At 43.2% G+C, this 24,965-nt stretch overlaps 2 protein-coding genes across 2 annotated transcripts in view; one reads left to right on the top strand and one right to left on the bottom strand.

The window, feature by feature from the left end:
* Nucleotides 1-5,213: 5,213 nt before the first annotated feature.
* Nucleotides 5,214-24,063, bottom strand: TUBAL3 (tubulin alpha like 3). The gene is made up of 5 exons (XM_055543296.1): nt 23,877-24,063; nt 22,353-22,414; nt 8,912-9,155; nt 8,063-8,211; nt 5,214-6,158 (listed from the first exon to the last, which is right to left on the bottom strand). The coding sequence occupies exons 1-5, from the start codon at nt 24,061-24,063 to the stop codon at nt 5,214-5,216; spliced, it is 1,587 nt and encodes a 528-aa protein (XP_055399271.1).
* The window catches only part of NET1 (neuroepithelial cell transforming 1), a 35,890-nt gene continuing 34,848 nt past the window's right edge, over nt 23,924-24,965 (top strand). Inside the window, exon 1 of the mRNA XM_055544154.1 lies at nt 23,924-24,189. Coding sequence (XP_055400129.1) covers nt 24,062-24,189 — 128 coding nt within the window. The 5' untranslated portion in view covers nt 23,924-24,061. The remainder of the gene's footprint in view (nt 24,190-24,965) is intronic.

Raw genomic sequence — 24,965 nt, 5'->3', positions numbered from 1 at the left:
ACAGTCCATAGGGTTGCAAAGAGTCGGACATGACTGGAGCAACTTAACACACACAAACACGCACACAAAATAACTGAAAAAAAAAAACAATCGCCCTCAAAAAAATAAGCAGGAATACATATATCACACACACACAAATACAAGTGACCCCTAAGTGTACAAACAGATGCTAAACTTCACTGCTAAAAAAAGCAAAACTGCACTAACAGAATTTGTCACATATCAGACTGGCAAAATCTGTTTGACAATAGGTTCACACTATGACTGACAGGTGCAAAGCCGCCTTCCTTCACTGATGGTTGGTGGGAATGTGAATTCTGAGAGGCAATCTGGAAAATCTGTATCAAAACCACAAATTCACTTTACCTTTAACTCAACAACCCTGATTCTGGTGAACATTATTTGAAAAGGCAAAACTGTGCAGTTTTTTAAATGTTAAGCTAACTTGGAAATGAAAAATACCCCACCTCTAAAGAGAACCAATGCTCAAAAAGCTGAAATGCAGCTGTTTTTTCCATCCTGGGTGGGGGGAAAAAAACCCTTGTGACACAGCAGAAATACCTATGTGAGTCTGGGTTCCTCCTCTTCTGTGTCTCTGAGCAAATCCTTTAACTTCCCTCAGCGTTGGTGTGCCAGGAACCCTCTTTAGGAACGAGATGTCACGGAGTTCTCACAAGTATATTTAACATTTATTTTTGTTCTAACAGTGCGTGTGGCATTCTGCTCACACCAAAGGTGCAAAGGACAGGAAATTGGGGGGGGGGGGGGGAGGCGCGGAATTAGCTTAGTTAAAGAAAACTCAAGCAGGTATGACATTTCCCTGAACAACCAAAAACACTAGGAGAGCTTCCAAGTTGGAGCTGGTACCTGCAAGCACACCCAAGTTCACAGCTCTCTCCTCTTAGGGCCTTTGGCTAGGTGAACAAAGCCTTGAAGACAGCAACCTCTAGTGGACTTAGTAAGTGGCTTTACAAAGTTTTGTTTCGCTTTTTTTTGTACTGGAGTATAGTTGCTTTACAATGTTGTGTCATTTTCTGCTGCACAGCAAAGTGAATCAGCTATGTGTGTACATATATCCCCTCTTCCTTGGATTTCCTTCCCTTTTAGGTCATCACAGTCCACTGAGTAGAGTTCTCTGTACTATAACATTGGTTCTCATATTTTGCTTTATTTTAAATCATGGTTCCTGCATCACAAAAGCTCCAATCAAGAGGGTGATTAAAAATAAAAAAAGAAGACACAGATCATTGCAAATGCCAGAATCACACACCTTGCAGCCAAAAAAACCCTGAAACATAAAATAGAAGCAATATTGTAACAGATCCAATAAAGACTTCAAAGATGGTTCACATCAAAAAAAAAAAAAAAAAAAACTTTAAAAAAAAAGCACGTGGAGGAGACTGCCACATCCAGAGACTACTACCACTGCCTTCTCCCACCCCTGAGTTCACCTCATAAAACCAAGATTCTCTTGATTTCACTTTGTAAAATCATTGATGGGGGCAGAGGAGTAGGGGAGAACTGTGCTGGTTTGAGTTCCCTTGAAAAAAACTGTTTTAAGCTCTCTTTTTAAAATAAAAAATGGTTCGAGGGGCTTCCCTGGTGGCTCAGACAGTAAAAGAATCTGCCTACAATGTAGGAGACCCAAGTTTGATCCCTGGGTCGGGAAGATCCCCTGGAGAAGGGCATGGCAACCCATTTCAGTACTGGAATTCCATTCTTGCTTGGAGAATCCCATGAACAGAGGAGCCTGGGGGGCTACAGTTCATGGGGTCACAAAGAGTCAGACATGACTGAGCAACTTTTACTTAAAACAAGGCTCAAATGCCAAGTGAACCTTCTTCAAAGAGACCAGTGCCTGGAAGACAGGATCTCTAAATGGTCTACCCAACAAGAAACCCCAAAAACAAATACTAAAAACCAAAAATGGTTTCTGCTTCCTGATAGCAGAATAATTTTGGAAGCTGTAACAAAATCATCAGCAAAAGCCAAGTGATACCCAGAATTCAATATAATTCCAAGAAATGGGAGGTACATATGCTCCAAGGTATGTAGTATTAAACTAAAAGACATTGATAGAGCTGAAGAAACACAAAATCTAATCAAATGGTGTAGCTAGCTACCTCTGTAAGAATTACAGATGGAATCAGACTTGAAAAACTAAACATGTAACTCAAATCTAAGTGCGCTGTGGGACACTTCGTTCTTTTTAACATTTATTTTTATTGAGGTGTAATCGACATACACCATTGCACTAGTTCCAGGCACACAACACAAAGATCCCACATCATCCTTTAATTAATGAAGTCCCTGTTACAGGCAGTTGCTAGGGTTCAGCACGTCCATTAGAGCCACAAACATCCTGTCACAGCCTGGCCATCATCACTTAGGAGCTGCAGCAAGCTGAGAAGGCAAACGACAAAAAAGGTATCTTGGGAAGATAACCCAAGCCTATGGGATGACACAGTGTGTTTCTCTTTTGTTTTCTTGGCCATGCCTCGAGACACGTGGGATCTTAGTTCCCTGACCATGGATCGAAACTGCACCCCTTGAAATGGAAGCATAGAGTCTTAACTGGACGGCCATGGAAGTCCCAGACATGGTGTTTTCTTAAGGAGTGAGCATCTTTACATACTCAGGAAATAGACCCCCAACTTCACTGTCATATAAACCATAAGGGCAAGAATTTTTTTTTTTTTTTTGGTTCACTGTTTATCCTCAGTGGTCAGAATAATTAGGAACACATGACAGGTGTTCAGAAAATAACTGGTGAATGAGTGAATTGAATACAGATCATTAAAGTTCTTATGACATAGGAATCCGTGCATATTTAGCATTTAAAGTGCAATGTGTATAATATTTGAGAGTATTTGGCCTAATAGAATTATAGTCAGCCTTATAATTCCAAGTTTAAATACATATTTTGAGTAAAGGATTTATGCATGTGATCTTAAATAAAAATCTTATTAATTTATAGACAGTTTTGAGAACATAAGAATACCAGTCACCACATTTATAGTTTAGTTTATTTTATTTTAAAAGAACTAGAGCTCTTGGGAAGGTTTGTCACATAATTAAAATTCTTAAAATAAAATAAATTAAAATGAATATAACGTAAAGTATTTAAGCATTTATCTAAGATTGCAAAGGGGACCAAAAATTCATACATATTTAAAATGATTATTTAAATTTTGCTAAACTTAGAAATAAGATTTACAAGCTGAACTTAAAATTTAAGGAATTATTAGGATTTTAATCTTAATTTTAGTAGATTACTAATTTTAAAAAAATAAAAGGAAACTTCTAAAAGTTCTTTTCTGAGTTTTCTAAATGTCTTTTCACACATGCGTACACATACATATAGAGATACAAATGCCCTATGCAAATACCCTTCAGTTCAGTTCAGTCGCTCAGTGGTGTTGGACCCTTTGCGACCCCGTGTACTGCAGTATGCCTGCTTCCCTCTAAATCGAGCAATTATTTAAGCATTTCACTAGCGCCCTCTAGTGTCTAAATAGAGAAATAGCACAGGTAAACAAAATACTTTGTAAAAGCCTCCAGTTCAGTCCAGTCTCTCTGTCCTGTCTGACTCTGCAACCCCATGGACTACAGCACACCAGGCCTCCTTGTCCATCACCAACTCCCGGAGCTTGCTCAGACTCACGTCCATTGAGTCGGTGATGCCATCCAACCATCTTATCCTCTGTCATCCCCTTCTCCTCCTGCCTTCAATCTTTTCCAGCATCAGGGTCTTTTCAAATGAGTTAGTTCTCCACATCAGGTGGCCAAAGTACTGGAGCTTCAGCTTCAGCATCAGTTTTTCCAATGAATATTCAGGACTGATTTCCTTTACGATTGACTGGTATGATCTCCTTGCAGTCCAAGGGACTCTCAAGAGTTTTCTCCAACACCACAGTTCAAAAGCATCAATTCTTTGGTGCTCAGCTTTCTTTATAGTCCAACTCTCACATCGATGCATGACTACTGGAAAAACCATAGCCTTGACCAGATGGGCCTTTGTTGGCAAAGTAATGTCTCTGCTTTTTAATATGCTATCTAGGTTGGTCATAGCTTTTCTTCCATGGAGCAAGCATCTTTTAATTTCATGGCTGCAGTCACCATCTGCTATGGTTTTGGAGCCCAAGAAAATAAAGTCTCTCACTGTTTCCACTGTTTCCCCACCTATTTGCCATGAAGTGATGGGACTGGATGCCATGATCTTAGTTTTCTGAATGTTGAGTTTTAAGCCAACTTTTTCACTCTCCTCTTGCACTTTCATCAAGAGGCTCTTTAGTTCTTCTTCACTTTCTGCCATAAGGGTGGTGTCATCTGCGTATCTGAGGATATTGATATTTCTCCAGGAAATCTTGATTCCAGCTTGTGCTTCATGCAGGCCAGCATTTTGCATGATGTATGCTGCATATAAGTTAAATAAGCAGGGTGACAATACACAGCCTTGATGTAATCCTTTCCCAATTTGGAACCAGCCTAATGAAAGTTCAAATTACTATGTAAGATATTTACATGAAAAAATATATTTTATCAGTGCGTATTTTTAGTATAGTGAGAAACTTCACCGTGTACCTTCACTCTCCCGGTATTCTGGGTGAAAGTAAGTGAATTCCAAAGAGGCTACATGCAATAGGTGACACCTGAACTGGGTCCGAAGTTGGAATTATACCCCACAGTCATAGAAGGAAAGAAAAGAGAAAGCAGTGAGAAGAAAGAATGAGAGAGGAGAGAGAGAAACAGAGAGAGAGAAGCAGTCAAGAGAGAGAAAAACGTGGGCAGGGGCAAGCTGTCTAGCTTGATTGGAGTGCGTGAGAACACGGTGAAAAGTATGTGTTTATACACATCATTTCTACCAAACTGCAGTCATTCTCCTCTGTGGCAACAACAATGTGAGCTGAAAACAGGCAAAGTGGTACATTGTTGGTATTTTATTTGTTTAATTATTTATTTTCCACAACATGTGGGATCTTCCCAGATCTGGAATCAAACCCATGTCCCCTGCATTGGCTGGCAGATTCTTAACCACTGGACTACCAGGGAAGTCTGGCCTTACTGTTAATGTTGACCCCATTTGACTGAACATGAAACTTGGGGTCTTTCTTGACTTAGTTTCCTTTTTCTTCTCATTGAGGGAACTCTAGCCTTGAAACATAAAGCGTGACACTTCAACTCAGGGTTCATTGTCACTGGTCAGATCTGCATCAGAGACTTCTCCCCATTTCCTCGTAATCCTTCTCCAGGACCGCCAAGTCCTCCCTGGCCTCTGCGAACTCACCTTCCTCCATGCCCTCCCTGATATACCAGTGCAGAAACGCCCTCTTAGCGAACATGAGATCAAACTTGTGGCCCAGACGGGCCCAGGCCTCTGCAACCGCCGTGCTGTTGCTCAGCATACAGACTGCCCGCTGGACCTCGGCCAGGTCCCCTCCTGGCACCTCCCGGGGGGGTTGATCGTTGATGCCCACCTTGAATCCAGTCGGACACCAGTCTACAAACTGAATAGAGTTCCTCGACTTTGTGGCCGCAATCACCGCGTTCACCTCCTTGGGGACCACATCCCCTCTGTAGAGCAGGCAACAGGCCACGTACTTCCCCAGGCGAGGGTCACACCTGACTAGCTGGTGGGAGGGCTCAAAGCATGCAGCTGTGATGTCTGACACAGAGGGCTCCTTGTGGTGGGTGCTGTCGGCAGACAGGATGGGGGCAAAGCTGGTCACTGGGAAGTGTATCCGCGGGTAAGGCACCAGGTTGGTCTGGAATTCAATCAGGTCCACATTCAGGATGCCTTCAAACCGGAGGGAGGCAGTGATGGAAGATGCTGCCTGGCTGATCAGCCTGTTGATGCTGGCATAAGAGGGCCGTTCAAGGTCAAGTTTGCCATGACAGATGTTGTAGATGGCCTCGTTGTCCACCAGGAAGGTACAGTCCACATGCTCTATGGTGGGGTGGGTGGTGAGGATGGAGTTGTAAGGCTCCACTACAGCGGTTGAGATCCTAGGGGCTGGGTAGACGGAGAACTCCAATTTAGTCTTCCCACTGTATTCTACGGAGAGCTGCTCCAACAAGAGAGACGTAAATCCCGACCCAGTGCCTCCTCCAAAGCTTCGGAAGATGAGAAACCCCTGAAGCCCACTGCAGTGTTCCGCCTGGGGAAAGTATTCATAAATAAGAAATGAGAATTCAGCCAAATAAACCCAGAAGCAGTGGTAACTGTGGGACACAGCCAGTACCCAAAAACAGAAAGTTCTGATTTACCGTTGTTATCACCATCACAAACATGTTTACTTTGAAACATACTTGAGCAGTTACTTCTGGAGTGGGGGAAATCCTTTAGAGTTTTGCTATAAGCTGGGCATAAACATTCAACTGTCTTTTGCTACCCTCTATGAATGTACGTGTATATGAGCTAAAGTATATGTGTATGAGTATATAAATGTATATGTGAGCTAAAGTAAGGTGTTTATCAATAATGAAGAAAATGACAAGCAAAATATTGAAGCAATATAGTTCCCCACCACCACCCCTCAGTAGATGAAATATCTGTCACTTTTGTACCCAATCTACTGTGCTGGTGTGAAAAAAGCACCATATTCTCTAATGATGATGCCAAACACCAAACTATTTACTAGACAGAGGATTCTCCAGACAGGATTTTAAAGAAGAATTCACTGTCAGTAAATAGAGGAACTGATCTCCAGGGAGGACGTGCCTCCTGTTAACTTTACAACTCGTGGTCACTATTGGAAAATGACAAGTTTTAGAGGGAAGTCTCTGGTAACCAGACAAGTCATGAGTCAGCAGAAGCAAGAGTAGACGGTGGCTAGTCGTTTAAAAGAAGGAAATCCTGCCGTTTGCGACAACGTGGATAGACCTCAGGGGTGATTAAGCAAAGTGAAATAAGTCAGATAGAGAAAGACAAATATTGAATCATCTCACTGACATGTGGAATCGAAAAAGGCCAAACTCATAGAAATAGAGAGTAGAATAGTAGTTGCTGGGGTGGGGTGGGGTGGGGGGCATGAAGGAGAAGGGGGAGATGCTGGTGGTCAGAGGGCATAAACTTCCAGTTATAAGATTAATAAGTTCTGGGGGTTTAACGTACAGCATAGTGACTGTAGTTAACAGCACTGTATAGTATACTTGAACGCTACTAAGAGAAGAGATCTTTTTTCTTTAAAGGTTTTTTTTACTGTGAACCATTTTAAAGTCTTTATTGAATTTGTTACAATATTACTTCCATTTTATGATTTGGGTTTTTTTGCCTGAGAGGCATGTGAGATCTTAGCTCCCTTGAGAAGGGATCAAACCCCATCCCCTGCATTGGAAGGTGAAGTCCAGTGGTCACACTGAACTGCGAGGGAAGCGAGAATAGATCTTAAATGCTGTCACCACACCCAAAAAAGGTAATTATGTGAGGGATGGATGTCTTAAGTATCCTGATGGTGGTGATCATTTGATAATATATATGTATATTTGATAATAGGAATTAAATCATCTTGTTTTACACCTTAAATTTACACAGTGTTTCCCTGGTGGCTCAGATGGTGAAGAATCTGCCTGCAATGTGGGAGACCTGGGTTCAATCCCTGGGTTAGGAAGATCCCCCAGAGAAGGGAATGGCAACTCACTCCAGTATTCTTGCCTGGAGAATTCCATGGACAGAAGAGCCTAGTGGGCTACAGTCCATGGGGTTGCAAAGAGTCAGACACAACTGAGCAACTAACACACTCTACTCCATATGTCAATTATATCTCAATAAAGTAGGGGGGGAATAAAATAAAACATTTCTTCATGCATGGGAAAAGGAAAAAGAAACAAAGGAGTTGACCGGGCCCGTGGGGTAAGTGTGAGGCTTCTCCCCTCTCTAGTAAGGAAGGTTGGCAGTGCCAGCATCAGGACCAACCCAGCTCTGAGCATGCTCATGTCCGGGAGGCTTCACGGTAGAAGCTGGGTGATGGAGGGGAGGGAGAAAGTGCTGGTGCTGGCTAGGTGGGTCCCCAGGGACCCCGGGCACTCTGAATGGCCCTGGAAGGAGAAGGGAGCCACTTGCCAGCTTGCGGATCCTCTCCAGCACCAAGTCGAGGATCTCCGGCCCCACAGAGTAGCGACCTCGGGCGTAGTTGTTCGCAGCATCTTCTTTTCCACTGACGAGCTGCTCAGAGCGGAAGAGTGAGCGGTAGCTGCCTGCACGCACCCCGTCTGCAGACAGGAAAGGAGGTCAGTGCAACCCACACCATCCCACCCCTAATTCGTGCGCAGCCCCCTTTCTCTCCACCAATATCATAGAAAGAAATGAATTTAAACTGCCCAATTGGCTTTTTTAGTCTAGGAAAAGGTGTAATTATTCCCACGTAAATGGAAAGCACATTTTTCCATCATCCCACCCTTTATTAGTTTATTGGGGCTGCCCTAACAAATTACAACAATCTTGGTGGCTTAAAACAGGAGAGGTTGGGCTTCCCTGGTGGTGCAGTGGATAAGAATCCTCCTGCCAATGCAGGAGATACAGGTTCGATCCCTGGTCCAGGAGGATTCCACATGTCACAGAGCGACTGAGCCCATGTACCACAGCTAGAGAGTAGCCCCCACTCACCGCAACGAGAGAGAGCACAGCAACAAAGACCCAGCACAGCCAAAAATAAAATAAATTAATTTACAAACAAAACCAAGGGAGTTTTATGGTCTCATAGTTCAGGAGGCCGGAAGTTCAACGTCCAGGCATTGGTGGGGTTGGCTCCTTCTGGAGGTTCTGCTGGAGAAACTGCCCCCTGCCTCTCTCCCAGCTCCTGGTGACTGTGGACAGTTCTTGGAGTTCCCAGGCCCACAGCTAGTCATGCCAGTCTCTGTACTTGTTTGTTTGGGTTGTGGACCGGGTTAACCACGCTGGAATGTACATTACCTACGACAGTAGGCTCCAGGTCCATGAAGAGTGCTCTGGGCACATACTTCCCAGCTCTGGTCTCACAAAAGAAGGAATCGAAAGATGCACGCATGGGCTCTGTTTTAGCAGGTGCCAGCAGATCCTGACCACCATTGAGAACAACACCATCTGGCTGGATTCCGTGTTCCAGGCAATAGAGCTCCCAGCAAGCACCCCCAATCTGGACACCGGCTTGGCCAATGTGGATAGACAGGCACTCCCTCTGAAATGAGCCATAGTAAGAAGTTACAACTGTGTGTATCTTCCTAACGTGACAACATGAACTACATCACTCAGCATGTCTGCTCATGATTGACAGAAACCAGGCAGCCTATGCCAGCAAGAGAACTTGATGATAAGGCTAATGAAAGCTGTGTCGTGGAAACCAAAAACCAGGGTACGGGTAAGCTTCAGCAATGATTGAATTGGACTTCCCTCGCTGTCCAGAGGTTAAGACTCCATACTTCCATTGCAGGGGGCATGGGTTCTATCCCTGGTTAGGGAACTAAGATCCTATATGCTGTGTGATGCAGCCAAAAAAAAGAAAAGGAACAAGTGAATCAAGGACTCTAGTTCAAGGAACATAAATTAAGCACCTATTGTATGATGAGCTAAGAATGAGTTAAGACATACTACATACGAATAAAATCAAGCTTACTCACCCAGAAAAAAATTTGTTATTAGAAAGGAATAAAACCAAAATTGATGTACAGCCTGATACATATTAAAACCAACTGCAGTAAATTAAAGATGTTATCATTTCATATCTTGAGATTTCACTTTTCTTATGTGCTCTAAATAAGAAAGGATGTTCTAAGCTTAAAAGTAGAGCAAATTTCACCAAGGAAACAGGCTAGAGATTTAACAACCCCAAAATACAAAAACTCCATAATAGGCAAAAATGTTGATGTATATAAAAAGGATTTATGTATAACCCTTCATATATAAGAGCTATGTATAAGGCAATTTTATATACATCATTTTTAAAATACTTGAGATATCTATTAGAAAAATGGGCAAATGACATAAGCGAATGAATTACAAAAGAAAGAATCCAAAACGGAAAGATTTAGGCAGAGTGGCATTCACGGCACCATTATTTGCAAGGGTAAAAACCAAGAACCAACATAGTTAACCATTCACTTTTTGGTGGCATTTAAAGGAAAATAATACAATGGTATGTTATGCAAACTTTTATATTTACCACCCCCAAAAAAACCTATATGACATAGGAAATGCTTATGTTAAAATATTGAATGAAAAGCATATGTTATATAATTTATATAAAGTATGATGTCAGATACATTTAAAAATGAGCTTGCTGCTGCTGCTGCTAAGTCGCTTCAGTCATGTCCAACTCTGTGCGACCCCATAGACGGCAGCCCACCAGGCTCCCACATCCCTGGGATTCTCCAGGCAAGAACACTGGAGTGGGTTGCCATTTCCTTCTCCAATGCATGAAAGTGAAAAGTGAAAGTGAAGTCGCTCAGCCATGTCCGACTGGAGTGGGTTGCCATTTCCTTCTCCAATGCATGAAAGTGAAAAGTGAAAGTGAAGTCGCTCAGCCATGTCCGACTCTTCGAGACCCCCATGGACTGCAGCCCACCAGGCTCCTCCATCCATGGGATTTTCCAGGCAAGAGTACTGGAGTGGGGTGCCATTGCCTTCTTGCTGCTGCTGCTGCTGCTAAGTCGCTTCAGTCATGTCCGACTCTGTGCGACCCTGTAGACGGCAGCCCAGCAGGCTCCCCCGTCCCTGGGATTCTCCAGGCAAGAATACTGGAGTGGGTTGCCATTCTTCCTCCAATGCATGAAAGTGGAGAGTGAAAGTGAAGTCGCTCAGTCGTGTCTGACTCTTAGCGACCCCATGGACTGCAGCCCACCAGGCTCCTCTGTCCATGGGATTTTCCAGGCAAGAGTACTGGAGTGGGGTGCCATTGTCTTCTCCGATTGCCTTCTTACTCAGCGTAAAAAAAGAATGAAATTATGCCATGTGGAACAACATGGATGGACCTGGAGATGATCATATGAAGTGAAGTAAGTCAGACAGAGAAAGACAAATATCATATGATATCACTTATATGTGAAATCTAAAATATGATAAAAATGAACTTATTTACAAAATGGAAACAGATCACAGACATACAAAACAAACCTACGGTTACCAAAGGGAAAGTGGGGAGGGATAAATTAGCAGTTTGGGATTAAAATACACACACTACTATATATAAAATAAGACTTCCCTGGTGGCTTAGATGGTAAAGCATCTCTACAATGCAGGAGACTCAGGTTCGATCCCTGGGTCAGGAAGATCCACTGGAGAAGGAAATGGCAATCCACTCCAGAACTATTGCCTGGAAAGTCCCATGGACAGAGGAGCATGGTAGGCTACAGTCCATGGGGTCGCAAAGAGTCGGATACGACTGAGCGACTTCACTTACTCATATATAAAATAGGTAAACAACAAGGTCCTATTGCATGGCACAAGGAACTATATTCAGTGTTCTGTGCTTAGTCACTCAGTCATGTCCAACTCTTTGCAACCCCATGGACTATAGCCCACCAGGCTCCTCTGTCCATGGGGATTCTCCTGGCAAGAATACTAGAGTGGGTTGCTATGCCCTCCTCCAGGGGATCTTCCCAACCCAGCGATTGAACCCAGGTTTCCTGCACTGCAGGCGGATTCTTTACCATCTGAGCTTGCAATAAACCATAATAGAAAAGAATATGAAAGAGTATATACATATATATACTTCAATAAAAATAAATAAATGAAGTAAAATAAAAATAAGCATAGAAAAAAGTCTTAAAAATGCATAAAAACATTAAGTCTAGTTATATCTGGGGAGAATTTTTTTCCTCTTTAAACTTACCTATTTTCATTTCCATTGGCCTCCCCCTCCTCTCCCACTTTTAAATCACTTCTTTTTTTTTTTTTTAAGGCAAACAACTTTTTGTGGTAATTTAAGTATCTACTCACCTAAGAGGAGAAAAAGTTAAATCCTAAAAATCTAAAAGAACAGCAATTGCTGGCTTTGGTATCACTGTGTTCCAATTGCCAATTGTCATGGAACAAGTCTGTGCAGAAGGGTAAGAGGTCTATTTGCTGCAATATCAGGACCCTTCAGGCTGTCTGTCTGATCCACTAATAGGCAACTCTGCCCTCGTCTGTCTGTCCATGGCTGCACTTTCCCAAGGTCTGAGTTATTGTTCAGTCCAACTCTTTGTAACTCCATCGGCTGCAGCATGCCAGGCTTCCCTGTCCTTCACTATCTCCCAGAATTTGCTCAGATTCATGTCCATTAAGTCAGTGATGCTATCCAACCATCTCATCCTCTGCCATCCCCTTCTCCTCCTGCCTTCAATCTTTGCCAGCATGGGGGTCTTTTCTAATGAGTCGACTCATCGCATCAGGTGGCCAAAGTATTGGAGCATCAGCATCAGTCCATCCAATGAATATTCAGGACTGATTTCCTTTACGATTGACTGGTTTGATCTCTTTACAGTTCAGGGGACTCTCAAGAGTCTTCTCCAGCACCACAGTTCAAAAGCATCAATTCTTCGGTGCTCAGCCTTCTGTATGGTCCAACTCTCACATCCGTACATGACTACTGGAACAACCATAGTTTTGACTCTACAAACCTTTGCCAGCAAAGTGATTTCTTTGCTTTTTAATACGCTGTCTGGGTTTGTCATAGCTCTCCTTCCAAGGAGCAAGAATCTTTTAATTTCATGGCTGCTGTCACTATCCAAAGTGGCTGAGACTGGACCACAAAAAGACACTAGCTGGAGGTTGGGGGTAGTTTCTCTGGCTGGTCACACCCCCATCATCTGACCTGGACTCTGTTCCTGCTTAGCTGCACAAACCCTGTACTTTGCCTCTCTGAGTCATGTGGCCTAACAGTGCTTTATCAGGAATTCAAGTGCACAAATCGAGTAGAACTTCCCTCTTGTCATTTTTCTGTGCCACCATGTCTCTCACGACAAAAGCAGTGAACTTCACTTAGTATCAACCAATTTTTCCAATCTCTTTCTGGCACAGGAAAGCCTAAACAGCACATTTCATCAACAGCCTCCTCACACCCCATCTGCAAAGCACAGCTTTCTCCTCTCCCCTCAGGAAGAACTCAAGATGATCTCAGTACATCAGCTACTGTAATCAGATCAAAACTTACCTACATCTCAAGATTCAGGTACAGACTTGAAAGCAGTGGGGGTGGGGTGGAGGTTTGTTGTTTCTACATCATTAAAACCACTTACATGTGGACTTCTCTCACAACATCCTCCCCTGGCTGTTTTCTACCCAGTCCACCAGTCCACAGGGCACTTGTCTTAATTATTCACAGTAAAAGTAAACACCAACATGGAAAAAAATCGCTGCTCTTCATGGGGACTATTCCCCTGTGTGATGCAGACATCGGAGTGAGACTGAGCCTTTTGAACTTAGCAAGAATACTTGGCCCAAGAAGGACAAATCTTGCCCATACTGGTTGCAGAAGCAGCCAGGTTTATCTCATAACTATGTCCCTAGGGACAGAAGGCTATCTCCACCTTATTCTTCTCTTAGCCTCTTCCTCCTTTCCAAACTATCTGTTAAAATGATCACACTATTTAAACAAACAAACAAAAAGAGATGCCCACAGAATATCAGTAGTGATGTCCAAGCACTAATAAATGCGGCTTTAAAGCTTACTGGAATTATTGGGACACCACAATTTTCTAATTACTTTTTATTTTGAGATAAATATGAATTGTAGATTCATGGATCGCTCACCCATTTTTCCACAATGGAAATATCTTGCAGGGTCACACCCAGAATATCAAAATTGATACAGTAAAAACACAGTGGGTTTCCAATGCTGCAAGCACTCCTCATGTAGAAAGGCAAAATGTTTCAGATCAAAACAATATAAAACAAACATCCTTAAATTTGGAGAGAGTGTCCAACAGGGAGAGATGATAAAAGATGAAAAAAAAAAAAGCAGTTTGAATGCTTGCTTCCATTGAAGAATTAAAAAATTCTAAGATACTAAAATTTACTGTGACTGGAACGTAAGAGTTTACACTGTTGGTGGGAACGTAAATTGGTCCAGCCACTGTGTAAAACTAAAAATAGAACTACCACTTAATCCGCAATTTGACTCCTTGTATTCCAAAAAAAACAAAAACACTGAAAAGACACACGCCCCTCAGTGTTCAGAGCACCGCTATTAACAATAGCCAAAAGATGAAAGCAAACTAAATATCCATTGAAGATGACTGGGCAAAGAAGAAGCGGTATGGTACAGTGGCATATTACTCAGCTATTAAAAAGAACAAATTTTTGCAATTTGCAGTAAACTAGATGGACCTGAAGTGTATTATAAAGTCAGACAAAGATTACATGTTATCACTTATATATGGAATCTAAAAAAAATAAGCAAATGAATATAATAACAGAAACAGACTCACAAAGAGAACAAACTACTGATTACCAGTGGGGAGAGGGATGGATGGAGGTTCAAGACAGGGGTGGAGATTAAGAAGTACAAGCTATTATGTACAAAGAATAAGCTGCGAGGATATAGTACACAACACAGGGAATATAGCCAATATGCCACAGTAATTATACATGGAGTATGACCTTTGCAAATTATGAATCACTATACTATATACCTGTAATTTATATAATATTGTAAGCAACTATATGTCAACTAAAAAAGAGAGAATGAAAGGAAAGTGGATCTTAAAAGGTGGTCTCCAAACAGAATTATTGTTAAGTGTGTATTAATTATTGTCCACAAAGAACTACACTCAAGAGAGAATAAGACAGAGGTCCCTGTACTTCACCCAGCCACGCATTTGTGAGCTTAGCAAGAGCAACCTAGGTCTGAAGTCCCCAGAAATTCTGAAAGCGTAACTAAAAGCAAAGCTACTGATTCCTACTGAAAGATCAGCACACTCGCTCTAAAGCAAATGTAAAAACTAAAGAAAGAAGATCTTGGCTCAGTGCTTCCATTGAAGGCAAATCAATGAAGCTTTTCCCAAAAGTAGCAGAATTATAGATGAACAGGTGAAATTCAGAGTAGATTTAAATCTGATCCAAACACAGATATTGAAAGAAACAAATGTCTCTTTAAATATTTTGTCTCTTGTAGGAAGAATCTATGAAGAATTGTTTGGTGGGGAAAAGAAAGACACAGGATGAGTAAAGTTTGCTATAACTATTGACAGCAGCACTTACCATGCTGATCTGAAGGTGCCCCACTGCCCGTGGTAATGACAGGAGGCGCCAGCCCAGGTAAGCTTTATCACAGGGCAGGAAATGACCCCACCTGAGGGCTGCACACTTAAAGCAGCACAGCCTCTTTTCAGTTTTTCACTTTTCTGGGATCAAAGGAGGTGTGACAGGCCTGCCTGAGTCCCCTGGGATAAAAATCTGTGCACAACCACTGATGAATTTGCTAAACTTTATCCAGATCTGCTTCTAACATATACCTAGGTTGAAAATAACAAATGTCTTTTAAAAAAAATAATCCTCCTCTCATATTAAGAATGTATGACAACAGATGAATGTTTCACTTGGTAAGTAGTTTTACAAAAACACTGTTTGATTTTTTTTTTCCTCTTTACTCCTTAACTTTACTTTCTATTTCATTACATTTGTATCTGTTACTGCCTCTTTGAATCCTGTTTTTGAATTTTTAATTGAAGGTAATTGCTTTACAATGTTGTGTTGGTTTTAGAATGATTGATTTACACATTAATTTATATTAGTATACTAGTTGCTGAATATATGTAATATCAACCTACACAGTGATCGATGTAATTGCATACAGCTGAAGATTCTGGAAATAATCTAGAAGGAAATCCCCCTAAACAGTATTTGTAAATTTATTGTTGTAAATCCATGATTAAAGGAATTTGGGTGACATTTAGGTCCAATTAAGGTAACAGGAACATCTTCTCTGGGAGGGAAATCTTGAGTCTGATTATTACAAGAAAAATAATGAGAGAAAGAGGATTCAGGGAATGTTTGTCATGTATTCAGCACTGTCCTAGGCAGAGTAAGACATTCCATTTGGGAATGGGATTTAGGAACAGAAAGTTGATCTCTTGTAGGATCAAAATGGTTCACCAGACTTTTCACATCTTTGAGTACCCAGCCCTCATACTAATCCACTATCCTCTGCTCTGTTTCTGCAGTACCTAGTAAAATTTGTCTCCTGTTCATCACTTCCCTAGTGTGTAGCCAGGGCATCTTATAGTAGGAATTCAATAAACACTTGTGAGTAACTGAACAAAATAGTAGGTTACCAAGTGTCTAAAAATAGGAAAGGGAGGCTCTGCCTAAAAGGACAGTATTCTGATTACTGATAAGAAACCCCTCCCCACTGAGAATCCCAGTCGACATCCTGGATTACCTGTCACTGTGGGAACTGATGATCACAAATCCCAAAGGACTGTTTCCTTTTACACCATCAAAGAGCTAAGGACAGATTCTAACTTCAGAAAATCTCAACTAAGTGCTAGGTTGAAAGGGTGAAATTGTTGTTTCTCTGAGTAAAAAGATCAAATGTCAGCAATTTCTTAGGTACCATTGACATCCCTGCATGTTCTGAAGCCCTGTCTGGGTGGGGACCAGCTCCCTAGATGACATTTCTGTACTGCTTTACTCAAACTGCTCCAAAGCAGTATAGAGATGATTCTTAGCTATCGGCTTCTTACTCTCTAACTTCTCATTCTTTCTACAACTAAAAACTATTTCAACATTTTGTACTAACCTATAACGGAAAAGAATCTAAAAAGAAATATATAAAATAGATACGGTATATATCCCTTTACCTGAATCACTCCTGTCCATTAACACAATATTGAAAATCAACTAAACTTGAATAAAAAAAAAAAAACTTTTTTCCCTGTGTCATGATTCTAGTGCAAGTTCAGTCACTCAGTCATGTCTGACTCTTTGCAACCCCATTGACTGCAGCACGCCAGGGTTCCCTGTGCATCACCAACTCCTGGAGTCTGCTCAAACTCCTGTCCATTGAGTTGGTGATGCCATCCAACCATCTCATCCTCTGACGTCCCCTTCTCCTCCTGCCTTCAATCCTTCCCAGCATCAGGGTCTTTTGAAATGAGACAGTTCTTCACATCAGGTGGCCAAAGTACTAGAGCTTCAGCTTTAGCATCAGTTCTACCAACGAATATTCAGGACTGATTTCCTTTACGATTGACTGGTTCAATCTCCTTGCAGTCCAAGGGACTCTCAAGAGTCTTCAACATCACAGTTCAAAAGCACCAATTCTTCAGTGCTCAGCTTTCTTTATAGTTCAACTCTCACGTCCATACATGACTATGGGAAAAACCATAGCTTTGACTAGATGGATCTTTGTTGGCAAAATAATGTTTCTGCTTTTTAATATACTATCTAGGTTGGTCATAGCTTTTCTTCCAAGGAGCAAGTGAAAGTGAAAGTCTCCATCGTGTCTGACTCTTTGCAACCCCATGGACTATACAGTCCATGGAATTCTCCAGGACAGAATACTGCAGTGGGTAGCCTTTCCCTTCTCCAGGGGATCTCCCAACCAAGGGATCGAACCCAGGTCTCCCCCATTGCAGATGGATTCTTTACCAGCTAAGACACAAGGAAAGCCCAAGAATACTGGAGTGGGTAGTCTATCCCTTCTACAGCAGATCTTCCCAACCCAGGAATCAAACCAGGGTCTCTTGCATTGCAGGCAGACTCTTTACAAACTGAGCTATCCAGGAATCTCCCTCCAAGGAGAAATCGTCTTTTAATTTCATGGCTGCAGTCACCATCTGCAGTGATTTTGGAGCCCAAGAAAATAAAGTCTCTCACTGTTTCCACTGTTTCCCCATTTGCCATGAAGTGATGGGACTGGATGCCAGGATCTTAGTTTTCTGAATGTTGAGTTTTAAGCCAACATTTTACTTTCCTCTTGCACTTTCATCAAGAGGCTGTTTAGTTCTTCAATTTCTGCCATAAGAGTGGTGTCATCCGCATATCTGAGGTTATTGATATTTCTCCCAGCAATCTTGATTCCAGCTTGTGCTTCATACAGCCTGGGATTTCGCATGATGTATGCTGCATATAAGTTAATTAAGCAGGGTGACAGTATGCAGCCTTGATGTACTCCTTTTCCAATTTGGAACCAGTCTGTTGTTTCAACACCAGTTCTAACCATTGATTCTTGACCTGCATACAGATTTCTCAGGAGGCAGGTCAGGTGCTCTGGTATTCCCATTGCTTGAAAAATTTTCCACAGTTTCTTGTGATCCACACAATCGAAGGCTTTGGCATAGTCAATAAAGCAGATGTTTTTCTGGAACTCTTTTGCTTTTTCAATCATCCAGTGGATGTTGGATATTTGATCTCTGGTTCCTCTACCTTTTCTAAATCCAGCTTGAACATCTGGGAGTTCATGGTTCATGTACTGCTGAAGCTGGGCTTGGAGAATTTTGAGCATTACTTTGCTAGCATGTGAGACGAGTACAGTTGTGCAGTATCTTGAGCATTCTTTGGCATTGCCTTTCTTTGGGATTGGAATGAAAACTGACCTTTTCCAGTCCTGTGGCCACTGCTGAGTTTTCTCAGTTTGCTGGCATATTGAGTGCAGCACTTTCACAGCAACATCTTTTAGTATTTGAAATAGCTCAACTGGGATTCCAACACCTCCACTAGCTTTGTTCATAGTGATGCTTCCTAAGGCCCACTTGACTTTGCATTCCAGGATGTCTGGCTCTAGGTGAGTGATCACACCATTGTGATTATGTGGGTCATGAAGATCTTTCTTGTATAGTTCTTCTGTGTATTCTTGCCACCTCTTCTTAATATCTTCTGCTTCTCTTAGGTCCATACCATTTCTGTCCTTTATTGTGCCCATCTTTGCATGAAATGTTCCCTCAGTATCTCTAATTTTCTTGAAGAGATCTCTAGTCTTTCCCATTCTATTGTTTTCCTCTATTTCTTTGCACTGATCACTGAGGAAGGCTTTCTTATCATTCCCTGCTATTCTTTGGAATTCTGCATTAAAATGGATACATCTTTCCTTTTCTCCTTTGCCTTTCACCCTCTTAGGGTATCCAGTAGACATGAGAATATAAATGACAGAAGATGGATTAACAGGAGAAAAGCAAACAGACTTTGACATGTACAGAGGAGCCTCCATAAGAAAACAAAGATGAACAAAGGCAGCAAATCCTCAGTGCTTACGCATGAGGTGGGACAATGAGAGGGAATTGTAGAAAAGTAGCTAAAACACACAGGGCCACCAAAGGAAGATAGGAGCTACTTAAACAAAGTCTGTTTCCACACAGTTCTCTGTCTCTTGGCTCTGCTTACCTCTGGTAATAAGTATGTATCTTTCCCCCTGATGCCGGGAGGGCCCCTCGCACAAGAGAGGTTTATTTCCCGCCTTTAGGAAGAAAGGAGAGGTCAGAAGGTGCTTCTGGCACCTGTTGTTCTTCAGCTCAAAAGAATCCTGCTTCCAAAGTGGCATATTTTGTTGGGGGCCGGCGTGAGGCACTCCGCCCATGGCAAAGGTCATGAGGAAGGAGGCTCAACATACGCAAAGGTGGGATCCAGCCTCAGGAGTCCCCCTGGAAATCCTTAAGCATCTACCCCCATAACCAGAGCCTGCCTACTACACCTCTGACTTTACGGGGGGCTGTCCCCCACCACCTCTTTCGGAGAAGGAGTAATAATTCCTGGGCGTGATAGGAGTGTTTCAACCTACAAACTCCTCTGAAGGTTCTCTAGCCTGCCTGACAGGCTTGTCCGGCCACATGTGATTGCTCACAGCCTCCCAACCGTGAGAGGCATGAGATGCTTTAAACCTTCTAAAAACAGGTTCTTTAGAGAAGTTAGAAAGCTATTAGTATAAGTATAATGGGCTGATTAGAAATTGTATTGGTGAAGGGTTTTTTCATTTGTTGAGCCAATGTTTATTGCTAAGTCTCCATATCCCCTGCCCTTACACACATTAATGAATATATATAAGAAATAAGTATTAACCTTTGATATAAATCACGTTAGACCTTAGGCTAAGTAAATTCTTTCCTTAACTAAAACCCACTATACCCTCACCCTATAGGAATGTAACTTTATTTGGGTGGCGTCTGTTTTAAGAATAATCACCCCTGGAGAAATAAGTGTCCTGGTTGACTGACTGCTGTCACAAGGAGAGGGTCATAAATTGTCAGCAGGCCCCCCTGGCCAGAAGATGATGTAACATCCCTAAGACCTCTGTATACATTTGTATGAAGCACCTGACTTTGATAAAAGTCAGGACTGCTGACCCCGCGTGACTTTTGCATAACATCTCAGTGTGTAAAAGTAGACCATGGAAAATAAAGAATTGGGATCAGTTCCTCGAAAGACTGGTCTCCCCATGTCTCTCTCTCACTCTGGCTGAGTCTCCATCTGGAGCGCGGAACCCACCATGCTTACTAATTATGCCTGGGCTTCTAAGATCCGACCGGGGAGGCCTCAGTGTCTCCTCTCCTTCGGGAGAACGGAAGGACTCCTGTGGCCTACGTAAGTGGTGCAAACTTCTTGTCTTGAAGTTTTATTGGTCTCCCGCGTAAACCAAGCTACTCAGCCTCTTTTCTCCACTGAATTTTCCTACTGAGCTATCCTTATTCTATTACTCTTTATATCCTTAATTAACGTTTAATTAAGCAGTTGTTTCCTGACCCTCGCCTACGCCGTCTCTCCTTCGAATACCCTGGATCAGCTGGGGCTGGACCCTGGCAATATTTGGGGCAGCACATTCTGCTGCCCTTCAATGTGTATATAACTTCATTTCTTAGGATAGATTCCCTTTCTGGTGTGAAAGGAGAGGCTATTTTTTAAAAGCTTTGAACACTTACAAAGCAGTATTTTAAACCAAAGAATGTACTATATAACAGTTGTTAAATTGCCTTTTTTATTTAAGAAGGTCCTTTAGGTGATGTGGTCCTTTCTTATAATTAGAGGATGAAGCACTTTCACTCTCTTTTGCTAAGGAGATGCTGTCCCTGCTGCACTGGGAGGGAGGAGGTCTCAGAATAGATTCCTAGAGACAACCTGAGAACTCATCTCCAGTACCTTTGGCAACTGGGGATTATCGCACATGAATAATTCATTTTAGCTCATGACTTTCAACCTCTCTTCTCCCCAAAGGTTAAGAAAGATCTAAAAGTTAAACGGTTCCATGAAGACCTACAAGACCTTCTAGAACTAACACCAGAAATAGATGTCCTTTTCATTATAGGGGACTGGAATGCAAAAGTAGGTAGCAAGAAATACCTGGAGTAACTGGAAAATTTGGCCTTGAAGTACAGAATGAAGCAGGGCAAAGGCTAACAGAGTTTTGCCAAGAGAATGCACTGGTCATAGCAAACACCCTCTTCCAACAACACAAGAGAAGACTCTACACGTGGACATCACCAGATGGTCAACACTGAAATCAGATTGCTATATTCTTTGCAGCCAAAGATGGAAAAGCTCTATACAGTCAGCAAAAATAAGACTGGGAGCTGACTGTGGCTCAGATCACGAACTCCTTATTGCCAAATTCTGTCTTAAATTAAAGAAAATAGGAAAAACCACTAGACCATTCAGGTCTGACCTAAATCAAATCCCTTACAACTATACAGTGGAAGTGACAAATAGATTTAAGGGATTAGATCTGATAGAGTGCCTGAAGAACTATGGATGCAGCTTCGTGACATTGTACTGGAGGCAGTGATCAAGACCATCCCCAAGGAAAAGAAATGCAAAAAAGCAAAATGGTTGTCTGAGGAGGTCTTACAAACAGCTTTGAAAAGAAGAGAAGTGAAAAGCAAAGGAGAAAAGGAAAGATATACCCATTTTAATGCACAGTTCCAAAGAATAGCAGGGAAAGATAAGAAAGCCTTCCTCAGTGATCAGTGCAAAGAAATAGAGGAAAACAATAGAATGGGAAAGACTAGAGATCTCTTCAAGAAAATTAGAGATACCGAGGGAACATTTCATGCAAAGATGGGCACAATAAAGGACAGAAATGGTATGGACCTAAGAGAAGCAGAAGATATTAAGAAGAGGTGGCAAGAATACACAGAAGAACTATACAAGAAAGATCTTCATGACCCACATAATCACAATGGTGTGATCACTCACCTAGAGCCAGACATCCTGGAATGCAAAGTCAAGTGGGCCTTAGTGCTTCCACTGAAGGCAAATCAATGAAGCTTTCCCCCAAAGTAGCAAAATTATAGATGAACAGGTGAAATTCAGAGTAGATTTAAATCTGATCCAAACACAGATATCGAAAGAAACAAATGTCTCTTTAAATATTTTGTCTCTTGTAGGAAGAATCTATGAAGAATTGTTTGGTGGGGAAAAGAAAGACACAGGATGAGTAAAGTTTGCTATAACTATTGACAGCAGCACTTACCATGCTGATCTGAAGGTGCCCCACTGCCCATGGTAATGACAGGAGGCGCCAGCCCAGGTAAGCTTTATCACAGGGCAGGAAATGACCCCACCTGAGGGCTGCACACTTAAAGCAGCACAGCCTCTCTTCAGTTTTTCACTTTTCTGGGATCAAAGGAGGTGTGACAGGCCTGCCTGAGTCCCCTGGGATAAAAATCTATGCACAACCACTGATGAATTTGCTAAACTTTATCCAAGTCTGCTTTGACTATGCCAAAGCCTTTGATTGTGTGGATCACAAGAAACTGTGGAAAATTCTTCAAGAGATGGGCATACCAGAGCACCTGACCTGCCTCCTGAAAAAATCTGTATGCAGGTCAAGAATCAACAGTTAGAAATGGACATGGAACAACAGACTGGTTCCAAATCAGGAAAGGAGTACGTCAAGGCTGCATACTGTCACCCTGCTTATTTAACTTACATGCAGCATACATCATGTGAAATGCCAGGCTATATGAATCACAAGCTAGAATCAAGATTGCTGGGAGAAATATCAATAACCTCAGATATGCAGATGACACCACCCTTATGGCAGAAAGCAATGAAGAACTAAAGAGCCTCTTGATGAAAGTGAAAGAGGAGTGAAAAAGTTGGCTTAAAACTCAACATTCAGAAAATAAGATCATGGTATCCAGTCCCATCACTTCATGGCAAATAGGTGAGGAAACAGTGGAAACAGTGAGAGACTTTATTTTCTTGGGCTTCAAAATCATAGCAGATGGTGACTGCAGCCATGAAATTAAAAGATACTTGCTCCATGGAAGAAAAGCTATGACCAACCTAGATAGCATATTAAAAAGCAGAGACATTACTTTGCCAACAGAGGTCCGTCTTGTCAAGGCTATGGTTTTTCCAGTAATCATGTATGGATGTGAGAGTTGGACTGTAAAGAAAGCTGAGCGCTGAAGAAATGTGCTTTTAAACTGTGATTTCAGAGAAGGCTCTTGAGAGTCCTTCGGACTGTAAGGAGATCCAACCAGTCCATCCTAAAGGAAATAGGTCCTGAATTTTCATTGGAAGGGCTGATGCTCAAGTTGAAACTCCAATGCTTTGTCCACTCGATGCAAAGAACTGACTCATTGGAAAAGACCCTGATGCTGGGAAAGATTGAAGGCAGGAGTAGAAAGGGACGACAGAGGATGAGATGGTTGGATCGCATCACCGACTCAATGGACATGAGTTGGAGTAAACTCTGGGAGATAGTGAAGGACAGGGAAGCCTGACGTGCTGCAGTCCATGGGGTCGCAAAGAGTAGGACAGGTCTGAGCGACTGAACTGAGCTGAAAATGCTTCCCAGTTTCCCTCGACTTGTGGTGAAAGTCCTAATGAACTGTACAGTAGTAACCGGGCCTTGGCGATTTAGGAACTAGACCCCAGGCCACCGGCTCATCAGCCGGGCGACCCTGAGGACCACGCTCCTCTACACAGCTTCCGCAGTTTAGCGCCTGAAGGGAGGAGAGGGGCGGGACTCCACGATCCTAGCAACCGCGCCGCGTCCCCTGATTGGCTGGTCGCCGCGCGGCCGCCATTTTCAAACCCCGGAAGATGGCGGCGGCGGAGGTGGCGGCGCCGTCCTGACAGGAACCTGTCTTCGGGCCGCAGCGGCCGGGCGCCGTGCGGCTCCCAGCGGGCCTCCCGGGCACCCAGCCACCGCGCCGCCCCCTCCGCGCCATGGAGCCCGAGCTGGAGGCCCAGGAGCAGAGCCGGCCGCGGAGGCGAAGCCGCCGGGCCTCGGGGCTCAACGCCGGCGGCGCCGCCGAGCCAGCGGCCGACACCCCCAGGCCCGGCCCGGATGGCAGGTGAGCGCGGGGTGAACGGCGCCTGGGGACTCGGGGTGTCGGGCCCGAGGCTGGGGAGGGGGTGGCGGGCAGGGAAGGGGCCGGGGGCAGAGGAGAGCCAGGCTGCCTGCTCTCCTCTCTTTCCTCCTCTCTCCCCTCGTCCCCGTCTTCGGATCGCCTGACCCTCCTTTATTTTTACCTCCGGTTCCTCTCCCTCCTCCCTCTCGTCTCCTCCCTTCCCCGCTCAAGGGGTGGACGTCCTCTCTGCACACCCAGCAGGTTTCGGGCTGGATTTGGGGGTGGCGGGGGCGGTTCCTAAATGCCCACAGAAAGCTGCTAGCTCAGGGGACTGGAATCGTTCCTGGAGCCGGAGAGTTTCTTTTGTTCAGTCGCTCGGTCGTGTCCGACTCCTTACGACCCCATGGACCGCAGCCCGCTAAGCTCCTCTTGTCCATGGATTCCCCAGACAAGAATTCTGGAGGATTCTTGTGATCCATTCCCTTCTCCGGGGGATCTTCCCAGCCCAGGCATCAAGCCAGCATATCCTGCATTGACAGGCGGATTCTTTACCATTGTGCCACCAGGGAAGCCCCCGAGGACTTCTACCAGACACCAAACTTTTAGCCTAAAAGCAAGCATTAAAATAAAAAGTTTCTCCGAGGCCAGAGTCCCTCCTTTCGAGCCTCTGACCAAGTCGGCGATTAGGGCGCAGCTCAGGGCCCCAGCCTCCCGGGTAAAGAGGACGCAGAGGCCCGTCTTGGACTTTTTAGCTGTTGACACATTTCATTCTGTCCGGT

This window comes from Bubalus kerabau, chromosome 13 (genome assembly GCF_029407905.1).
Source record: "Bubalus kerabau isolate K-KA32 ecotype Philippines breed swamp buffalo chromosome 13, PCC_UOA_SB_1v2, whole genome shotgun sequence".
In the NCBI taxonomy this organism is placed as follows: Eukaryota; Metazoa; Chordata; class Mammalia; order Artiodactyla; family Bovidae; genus Bubalus; species Bubalus kerabau.
This window is presented reverse-complemented; position numbering and strand designations above follow the sequence as displayed.